This window comes from Columba livia, chromosome 3 (genome assembly GCF_036013475.1).
Source record: "Columba livia isolate bColLiv1 breed racing homer chromosome 3, bColLiv1.pat.W.v2, whole genome shotgun sequence".
Taxonomy (NCBI): domain Eukaryota; kingdom Metazoa; phylum Chordata; class Aves; order Columbiformes; family Columbidae; genus Columba; species Columba livia.
Genome location: NC_088604.1, coordinates 16,215,048 through 16,225,657, shown reverse-complemented (window position 1 = coordinate 16,225,657; position 10,610 = coordinate 16,215,048). Strand labels below are relative to the sequence as shown.

The following is a 10,610-nucleotide window of genomic DNA, read 5'->3' as shown; positions in this document are numbered from 1 at the left end:
ACACCCTGTATTAGCTCTTAGTATTTACTACCTAGTGGCATCATGTTTAATCCAAAGTCAGTTTAACAGAGTAGCATGTATTTTCATAACATTAAATAAGAGCTTTGAATTGTGTTGCATACACAAAGAATGTTGAGTCCCATCTCTTATCATCCATTTTATACTAAAGCTCCAGGTAAAAGGGTCAGAGAGTAGTTGTCACTTGCTAGTCTGCCACACAGGTTCAGGTTCTTAAATTTCCTCATTATGTACTTTAATCTCCATGCACACAATGGGCAGCTCAGCAGCAGCAGCCATGTGCTGTATTCTCTCATTAGTGACTGTGTGGTTAAATAGCCAGTCCTTGCCACAGCAGTTACAAACCAAAATGAATAAAAACTGCATGGCATTTAACAGTGTGACTGCGTTAAACCAATGTTCAATACTGAAAGGCAAATATGACTCTACAAGAACTGGCACAATATTCATCTTGTTGATAGCCAAGCTTTTTCTAATAATATGTTTTTAAAAGACACAGTTTAGTTTCCCTGCCTATCAACAGGTTCTTTTGCTTCAGCAAGTTGGGAGGGCAAGGCTAGGGGAGGAGATGGCAACTGTGTTATTAATAAATAAGCTCTGGGGTTGCAGAACCTGGTCTGCCTTCATAGATGTTGTAAGAGCCACCCATGACAGATTAATTTTCTACAGATTAACCAAACACATGACCAGTTATTTCAATATACTTTATTTTAAAACAGGGAGGTCACAAAACGCTAAGCTTAGCCCATTCTGCCATACACAAGCTACAAATACTTGTTTGACAGTTGAGGGTCAGTCTTTAGTAGCATACATGAAAAGTGAATAAAAATCCATATAAAACAATATTCAAATAGTTTCCATAGGAACACCAATAATTGTGACCCATCTCCTAGTCATTTTTGTTGCATTTATACTAAACCTAAACTTTAAAAAAAACAACCAAAACACTTAAAAATTCTAGCAAGAATTAAGTTAATGGTCCCCCAAATGCCCAAAATTCAATGACTAATCTTGCAGTTAATTATTCTGTATTACCTATACATTAATACTAGCTGAAGCGCAAGTTGCTGGATACTCAATTCCGCTTTCCCAGGCACAAGAGAGTGGCAGACTAGCAACATCCTGCTCCTCCACTTCAGCCAGGAACCCTCGCTGCTTAATCTCCTGCATCAGTTGCCTGGAAAGGGAAAAGAAAAAAGCAAGCAACAGTCAAAAGAGTATTTCACTACAATGTGACAAAAGAAGCCAAGCAAAGTACTTCTTATTTTTTACTGCCAGGGTGCACAAAATCAATTCTTTACTCATCATAGAATGCACAGAATCATAGGATGCTAGGTATTGGAAGGGACCTCGAAAGATCATCTAGTCCAATCCCCCTGCCAGAGCAGGAACACTGAGATGAGGTTACACAGGAAGGTGTCCAGGCAGGTTTTGAATGTCTCCAGAATAGGAGACTCCACAACCTCCACAATCCAAACAACATTACTAGAGGTTAAACAAAACAAAAAACCAAAACCAAAACAACAAAAAAAAAAACATATCAACGCAGAATCTATGGCAGGTCACTTGTGGCTGGCTAGGCTTTAGAGCAAGTGCCAATACCAAGCTGGTTTCATCATTTCTGGGGAGGATCTAGGTCTGCAAAGATGCACCTGTGTAACTGGAGCTACATCTCTATACCATACACCATAAAGACTTAATGACTTAGTGGTCATTAGTTCAGAATTTCAGACCTATGTCACTGACTATCCCTTATCCCACACCCTCACGTTCCTGGGTAACTTGAATTAAGTGAAGTATGGATGACAGACCAGGGATGTAAGTGAGCTGACCAGTGAAAACCACGTAACTCCTTCCATACTCAGGAGTTGCACTGAAAGATAAGCTCAGAAGAACTTCAGTTGACTGAGTTTTTGGACTTGGTTATCCTATACTACATGCAAAGCAAAAAGTTGTGCTACTACATGGCTCCCCATATACTACTAGCTTTTAGTTAAACATATGTAGTCATCTTGTCCCTTATCTTCAGTTATCTAGCTATAAATTTAGTTTCACACCTTTACATATGTAGATTACATACATAAAAGCCTTTTTTAGTTCAATTAGACACAAGTTTGGAGTTTTACAGGAAGTCTAAAAGCTTCACTTGGTTTGAAGAACACTTAAACTCACAGGAGGCTTCATAAAGGAAAGAAACAATACTAGACTTGCTTACAGATGTTGCTTATAGAATGGGGGAAGCTTCCTCTTCTACAGCAGGAATGCCCCTGAACTTAAGCATTTTCAGTAAATTTGAAAGTAACTCAATAGCAATACTGCTGCTCAAACACTCTCCATCAGTTTAGCAGGCAGACTTCAATACAGACATAAGTGCTTCCTCTTACAGAAAACCCCACTTTTAAAGAAAATGAAATCTGTTAACATGTCACGCACAGAAGAGCACCCAGGTTATTCTAAACTGCTGTTCGAGGTGCACTTTCACAGCATCCTCACACTCGAGGTAGTCCTGTTCTCTTTGCTTACTTGTTTAATAACTTCTCATTGGAGATCTGACACTCTGCACTAAACAATGAGCCAGAGCTCAACCTAAACTAAGGAAAAGCTCTCAAAAAAACAGATCATGCTGTGAAGCAGCACTGTTGAGTGTGCCTATTTCCTGCAGTTAGGATTTAGCAAGCTGTCAATTTGGAAGACAGCATACTATTAGAACTGCGATTGACTGGTCTAATTACTGGTCACAGAAGATAACTGTCAAGAATCTGTAATGATTCTATATGTCATGCAACAGTGAAAAACACCAGCCAGAAGCCAGGCTTAATTAAAAGACTCCTAACATTACGCCTTTAAAAGGGCCTCTCCTGGAAGTGAGTACCTCAGAAAAAAAAGAGTAATCAGTAGTGCTAGGATTGTTCTAAGCACATGGCAAAAACCTTCAGAGGCCTTTTCCTGCAGCACAAGGAAGTCTTCCAAGAGAAACAGCACCATGGCCCTCTTTGTTAAGAGGCAGTCAACTGACATGAGCTATTGCCCTACAGTCACCTGTATCAAAAACACTGATGGATCAAGACACTTTATTACTAACCATGCAGGTCTTGATATCACATAGTGTATTGTTGGCCTCTGGAATCCATTGAAAGTAGAAGCTGCTGCAACAGTATAGGCACCCATGTTTTCAAACAGGATCCAGTCACCAACTTGCAACTCTGGCATATTAAAACGCTCCACAATACGATCCAGGCCATCACATGTTGGTCCCCATATGCTGCAGGAATAGCAGCTGTCATCTGGTTTAGACCGCTAAGGAGGAGAGCAGAGTATAATTAGCTCAACGATAAAAAAGAGCTTCCAGAAATAATATTGTAATATCATAATTAGTAAAACATTCCACCTCATCTCCACCCTTGGCTTTGAATTAATTCCACTGCATGCTTCATAAATCAAATGCTGAATTCTGGCAACATGAAGGGAGCAGTGAACCAAGTAAAGGCTGCTGTGACAAGGATTGCCCTACATCCATCCATGATACCCAACTAGTATGTGATACTTCTGAACAAGCATACCTTTTGCAGAACTGGTTTAACATGCGCATGATCATACAAGATGCAGTTGAATGATCCATAGACTCCATCATTCACATAGTACATAAGAGTTTTGTCATTTGCATCATCTTCATCTGGAAGAAGTTGAGATACCAGTAAGAGAATGCTTGGAAAGAACTTGCCTATAATTAAGATTATGTCTAGATTTACATACCATCAGAAGCTGATTGCTCCTTTAAGACAATTTTTTTTGCAATGATGTTGACTGCCAGGGTGAATGCTGATGCAACATAGTATCTTCCTGGCTCTGCAATAATCTTTATTCCAGAATCCAAAGGGAAGTATTTATCCAGTGCTGGGTTGATCACACTTGTGATCTAGGGAAGAATCAGTTGCCAATATTAGTACTTCAGCAGTTACTCAGGTGCTGTTTTAGAGGTCTCAGATGAAGTCAGATTTTCATGCTCATGATGATACACTGGTCAAGTGTGTAATAACTATTTGCATATTGTAATCTCTAACGATTAGTTTTGCTTTTTTCCTACTCAAAATTTTATTTGGGATTAAGTTTGCACATAACAACAAAAGCAGACATTGGTCACTTAAATTTTTTAAGCTGCAAGTAAACAGCTCATTTTTGAGTCTACAGGATATCACCCTTCCTAGACTCATTAAACCAGCATTAATGACCTGCAAGTCCCCACACTTCAACTTTAATTTCCAGTCCACTTGTAGTTCTGCTATCATGCAATATCCCCCACCCTACTGCATCCTAAAGAAGTAATCTCACAGGATCTTAACACAGAAGGCTTTGTCATTGCCTTTGAAATTCAGTTGCGACCATGGAGAGGTTTTTTTTACAAGTTCTGAAGTTCCCTGTGATTACAAAGCTGCCTCCAACCACATGACTGTATTATGCTATGGAGGCCAACGACAACATCATCCGCTCTTCATGCTTCATGTAAGTCAATATTACACTAGGAGAAGCCAGTCTTCATTAAGAGGTATTACAAGTGATGCAACATTGGCTCACACTAGCAGCAGAAAATTCACTTTATGTAGCTTATTTGCTGTCTCCTTGTGTAAATATATAACATAATTTCAAACAATTTTAGACTAGCAGGTGCTCTGACAACACCGCTGCAAGTGGAAGTCCTGCTAATACCCAGCCACTGCTCTGAAAGCAGAAGGATTTCTGTATGAAAGCAGACTGGAGAACACTGATCAATTAAAAATGATCTGAAAGCTAGTTCTAAACCAAATCAGAAACCGACCTAGTCTGCTGCCACCCAGAAAGACAGTATGGGTTCAGGACTACCTTTTTGCCCTTTTTGAGAGGATTCCCCATCCAAATGGTCTGAAGTACAGCATTAACTGAGAGAAGTCTCTGCCAGTAAGAATCCAACCTGCTTTACAAATTTGGTACCTCTGCATGTTTATGAAGTCATTTAGCTATGTATCTAGTGGGTTCACCCAATTTTCAGTTTTCAAGCTAATTCCCCTCTTTTTCTCTGAATTCAATTTCTGGACAAGCAAATTCTTGCAAGTGTGTCTGCATACCAATATAGAAGTCAGATTTTTTTTAATCCAGATCAACATTCAAAAAGACAACAACCCGAGAGTTCTTTGCAAAGCAAAACAATACCTCCTCAAACTTAAGCTTGACATCTTCAGAGCCAGGGAAGCCACCACCAATATCAAGCAGGTACATACTGAAGCCAAGTTCAGCCTAAAATAAGATTTAGGACAATGCTGTCAGGAAAGGAGTTCTTAGTTTATCGTTTTAGCTTAAAAAGCAATGTAAAGTCATTTCATTAATACTTGGAACAGAGCTAACTCATTGTGTTCAAGTAATAGTCACTTGAGTTTAAGCTGCTGATTTTAGCGCATCTGTAGATGATTTTTGCAGAACTGGTCAAAGTAAACCACCATGACCTCAAAACTTCCAACATGAAACTAGCGACTTAGCTTTCTGTTAACCTCTTAACCATTTTTCACTTGATTCAGTTTTGCCACAACAGTTCAGCAGTAGTTCCAGAGAAAGCAAAACTAGACTTACTCCCATATCAAACACACAGCGGGCATCAGAAATGGCTTGAACAAAGGTCTCTGGGTCTGTACATCCACTTCCAACATGGAAACTACAAAAGAGATACAAAATATCAGTTGCTATTTGTCCCCACTATAAACTGCTATTAGTCAAGCAGTTTATACAAAACTCAAGTAACAATATGCAAAGCTATCTCTACTGTCAGGTAGACCACTTCAAGAAGCAACATTTATATTGCCAACTCACCTAACTCCAACAATGGCAAGGTCAAGTTCTTTCGCACGCTCCAGAAGAAGCCTGCTAGTCTTAAGCGTAGCTCCAAATTTAACACTCAAACGACAAACTGCTTTGGAGTCATCAGTTGTAATGCGTAAGACTAACCTAGGAATAGGAAAGAAATATAATGGTTTAAGTTCCAGTATAAAAGACATCATTATCAGGCAGGTATGACCTTAGAATGAGGCTGAGCCTAAACATACAAGCTTTCTCATCTGTCTCTTCCTAATGTGCCAGTAAGCTACACGGGATTAGATTTTATTGGCTAAAACCAGGTCTATTTTCTCATTATTTTGCAGCCCATCTTAACTCATGAAGAACAAGTTTCAGATAACAGCAGATGATTCTGTAATTTAGGAACCCAAGCAAGAATTACAGAACAAATAGCATAACTTACTTGGCTTTTGGATGGGCCCTTGCAACTTTCATTAGTTCTACTTCACTATCAAATGTCATCATCTGTACACCACTGCTGGCAGCATGTTTGATTTGAGATACTTGTTTGCAGGGATTTGCATATATTATTCGCTCAGGAGGTACATCAATGCTCTGTACCAGCTGTATTTCCGTCTGAAGAAAGAAAGAACAGATTACACTTGTGAAAGCTATTTCTAGATGGATGATCAGACTGATCAGCACAACAAAAGACACCGCTTGGTTATGCTTAATTTTGTATGAACACATTTTGTAAAGCTGAACATATACTAATGGCACAGATCAGAACACAGTTAAGATCTTACCTTACTGGCACAATCAAAACCTGCACCAAGAACAGCAAGTGTCTTCAGTATGGCTTTACTGTCATTACATTTTACAGCATAGAAGGGGGTCACCCGAGGGAGAGCTTTATGCCACCGCAAGTGCTTCTTTACAATATCCCCGAGGTCAGCAACATAGAAGGCATCTTTATCATCCTAGAGCAAACACACATCTTAAAGTTACAAACAACAGATAACAGGATGAGCCTAGAGGTCAGCCTTTGAGGAGGAGTTTGCCTTGCAGAAAATCTGCAAAGACAACTTGTTCCATTGGTTTATAAATTTGTAGCATTCGCAACATGCAATGATTTTCCTGTCATACTTACAGAAGATGACACTTCATTTATTTTTTGGTCGAGGATATCCTTGGCAGTAAAGCCTTCATCAAGGAAGGTGAATTCAAATTCTTCATCACTGAAGCTACTCATGATTTCCAAGGTTTCCGGTTTATGTGAAGAGATTTTAAGTACCAACTGTTGATGAAGAAGAAACCCACATTCATTACTTCATTTGAATCCATATGGTTTATATTCACTGCTTCACTTAAATTCATACAGTCATTACATGACCACTACGTCACAGTCATCTAATTTAAAATTATACGACTTCTACAGTTATCTCTAACAGCAGCAGATTAGGAACTTACATAGATGACAGATCAGATTTAATCAGAACCAAGGAGGCACTCTACAAAATGATCTTGGTGGCTTGAAGGAAAGTTTTCCTCTGTTCAGCAACTGTATGATGCACTAAACCTATTCAAAGAATAAAAAAAAAAAAATAAATAAAAAAATCAATTAAGTACTGTCAGATATTATTAGTCTAAGTCCCTGGAAGTGTCCACTGTCTTTTCCTTCACCTCTACATCGGAGCTGACAATATTACAGCTAGCACCAGTATCAACATACTGACCACTTATTTTTTTAAGCAATTCTTAAGCACTACTGTAGTTTGCCAGTTCTTGGGAAAAGGGATTACAATTTACTACAGACAGAATCTGAGGATGTTACTGACTTCTGAGTAGTAACAACTCCCACTACGTCAAAGCCAGTTAATACTTGGATTGTTACTGTAGTTCAGACCATGCATAAACCAGCCATGAGATCAGGGCTTGCCTAAGTTGTTCTGCTGGTGGTTAGAGCTTCCCTGTTCTACCCATGACCTCCAGGCTACACGAAAACCTCACCTGTCAGGAGTGACAGACACCAGGAGAGTGATTTGCACAGAGTATTAACAGTGATCCCAATTAATGCTTTATAAGAGGATTTTACAGTAGTCCTTAACAAATCTTCATTGTTAACACAAATCTACTACCAGTCCAGTATAAAGTTTCTCAAGAACGAGAACTAAAGAGCAAAAGAACTCTGACATCCAGGATCCATTAAATCCATGGCAAAGTGCATCGGTCACCATTGTACTGGGTAGTCCAAACAGAGAATGACAGCCTCCTCCATTAAACTATTAATTCAAGCAGAAGTGTATGCTACCTTTTAAAGACCTCACATTGCAAGTGACTCATAGGAAAGATATGGTTTCATGTAACCAAGTCCAGCCCTCTGCCTTGTCTCAGCATTTTTTTTTTAAACACTCAATCTAGTCATACAGATTCAGACTGAAGATTATGCAAACTCTAAGTTATTCACTAATCTTTAGTTACATCATTGTTCCCTCAATTTCAAAAAGACTGGCTACAAACCATAAGAAAAGTAAACTGTTTTATAGCTGTTGCAGACTAATGATGTTCTAATACCAACAGAATCATTCATTTCATACACTGTGTATACTACAATTCATTAGACTTCATATACTGAATGACTTTGTAAAGTCAGTGATTATGCAACGTTCAACTGAGCCCTCAGGAATAAACGGCACCTGAACTACCAGTGTCAGCAACTACTCCACATCTTTTGATCAATTCTCACTTATCAGAGACAAACCAGATTGGAGATTCAAACTAGATTAAGCCTTAGGTCTAATGAAATAAAACCCAACAATCCACAGTGTCTCATTCTCCCCCTGCTCTCATTCACATGCAGTGTTAATTCTCCCATAAGCTGGATTAAAGTCTCCTCTTAAAAGCCTCTTTGAAAGGGCCTTAAGAAATAGCAAATTAAACACTTCTCAGGAAGCTGTTTGTTACTAAAGAGAACCTGCATCTTATTGTAGGATGATTTCAATAAGATGTTACAGCTTTGCAGAAAGCAGTTCAGGGACTTCTGGCTGTAGTTAAGTGAAGACCATCAGGTTGAACTGAGTTTATCCTCCCCTCTGCATGAAAAGCACTTTTCCTGTTAACCTCAAAAAGAGGAATTACTTTTACTGGTCACAGCAGACTTTGTTAAGCTGTTCCATGCTTTCCATCTCCACCTTACTGCCCAATTTTAGCTACAGTGTAATTACACAGAATACAGATAGCACATCATCATGCAGATGCAAACTGTAGCCTCCCAGTGTGTACTTCTATTTGGACTGCGTGCAAAGACTCTGCAGCTTCCCAGAAGAAAGACAATTTGTGCTCATTTAGGAGCTGTTCTCCAGAACATTCCCTTATTCAGCAGCTGTATTTAGACAGAGCTGAGTCACGCCTGCAGGCTCCGTACTCAAATACCAACGCTGCGGCGAGAAAGGGCGCCCGGGGCGCTCCTGACCCTAGAGTTAGCAGATCGCTGCCGGCTGCTACCAGGAAGGAATCGCCGGGCTGCCCTGCTCTCGCTGACGGCCTTTCTCTCTGTAAATCCATATGGCTTCGGGTTGAGCGACCCGCCCCAGCTGGGGCTGCGCTGCCTGCCCGGGGAGCGGAGCACCGAGCTCTCCAGCCTGGGGCTTCTCGAGGAGGCGTTTCAGTTTGCCCTGGGGGCCACCTTACTAAAGCCCAGCTCACCTTGCAGAGTGGGCCCCCTACCCCCAGACCCCCGTGGGAGTTGCGCCCCGCAGGAAAGCGCTCCCGCCTCAGGCCGGGACCCCACAGGAGTGCTGTGAGGAGTCGCTCCGCACCCGGCATAAGGGCGAGCCAGGGCGCCCCAAGCCGTGTTCCTGCCACGCACCTGCCTCTTCCCACCCCGGAAACAGCCCAGCGGAGCCGCCCCCACCCCCACTCCCGGGACACGCCGCCAACACGTCCCCAGGCAAGGCGGCCTGACCTGTTCGCAGCCGCTCGGAGCCTGCTTTCTCCCCGCTGGGGCCGGGGATTCCCCGGGCGCGGAGGGAAGGAAGGAAGGCGGGAGGGAGGCCCCGTGCCCGGCGGCAGAGCCGGCGCGCAGCCCGGCCCGTTTGGCAGCGGCCCCGCAGACACGTGGCCCCGCGCCGGCCGGCTTCCGCCGCGCGCCTGCCCCGCCGCGCGCCCCGACCCTTCCCGCCGTGTGCCCTCCGCGGCCCGGCCGCGCCCGCCGCTCGCCTCACCGCTCCGCTCCGCTCCTCCCCTCACCGCACCGCACCGCACCTCACCTCGGGCAGCGGGGCCAGAGCTGCGGTCAAGCCTCGGCGGCGGCTGATCCCCTCGCTCCGAGCCGCCTCCTCCTCCTGCGAGCCGGGCGCGGTGAGAGGAGCTGTGCGGGAGGCGCCCTGCCGCCTGAGGAGGAGCGGGGCTGGCGGAGCGAGCGGGGCGCCGCGGCTGACAAAGCTTCGCCACCGCCGCGGCGCTCCTATATATAGGGCAGCCGGCGTCGCTATGGCAACGCACCAGCTCAAACCAGCCGCGATCGGCTGGGACCGGGCCGGGCCTCTGGCCAGCCGCTATTGTGACGTGGGCGGCGAACACGCGCAGGGCGCGCCACGCCCACCCCCGTTCGCCCCGCCTCCCCGCCCCCTACCCGCTCCACCTCCCCGCCCCCTGCCCGCTGAGCGCTGAGCGCGCAGGGACTGCGGCGGCACCGCCCGCCCCGGGTCCGCTGTCCCGGGGTCCCCCACGGGTGATGTGCGCGGTGCCAGCCCTGCCCGCTGCCAGCAGGTGCACGGAGCTCGCCGCCCCGG

The 10,610-nt window shown here is 43.7% G+C and overlaps 1 protein-coding gene across 2 annotated transcripts; it reads right to left on the bottom strand.

Moving 5' to 3' along the window:
- Window positions 1-708: 708 nt before the first annotated feature.
- ODC1 (ornithine decarboxylase 1) lies at window positions 709-10,277 on the bottom strand. Of its 2 annotated transcripts, none has more exons than XM_065055921.1 (12): window positions 10,086-10,277; window positions 7,288-7,396; window positions 6,968-7,114; window positions 6,624-6,797; window positions 6,281-6,453; window positions 5,854-5,988; window positions 5,617-5,698; window positions 5,203-5,286; window positions 3,772-3,934; window positions 3,579-3,691; window positions 3,101-3,315; window positions 709-1,195 (listed from the first exon to the last, which is right to left on the bottom strand). In XM_065055921.1, the coding sequence occupies exons 3-12, from the start codon at window positions 7,067-7,069 to the stop codon at window positions 1,054-1,056; spliced, it is 1,383 nt and encodes a 460-aa protein (XP_064911993.1). In that variant the 5' UTR covers window positions 7,070-7,114; window positions 7,288-7,396; window positions 10,086-10,277; the 3' UTR covers window positions 709-1,053. The 2 variants fall into 2 exon arrangements, with proteins under 2 accessions (XP_064911993.1, XP_064911994.1); XM_065055922.1 differs by lacking the exon at window positions 10,086-10,277 and adding an exon at window positions 9,782-9,904.
- Between the last annotated feature and the right edge of the window lie 333 nt (window positions 10,278-10,610).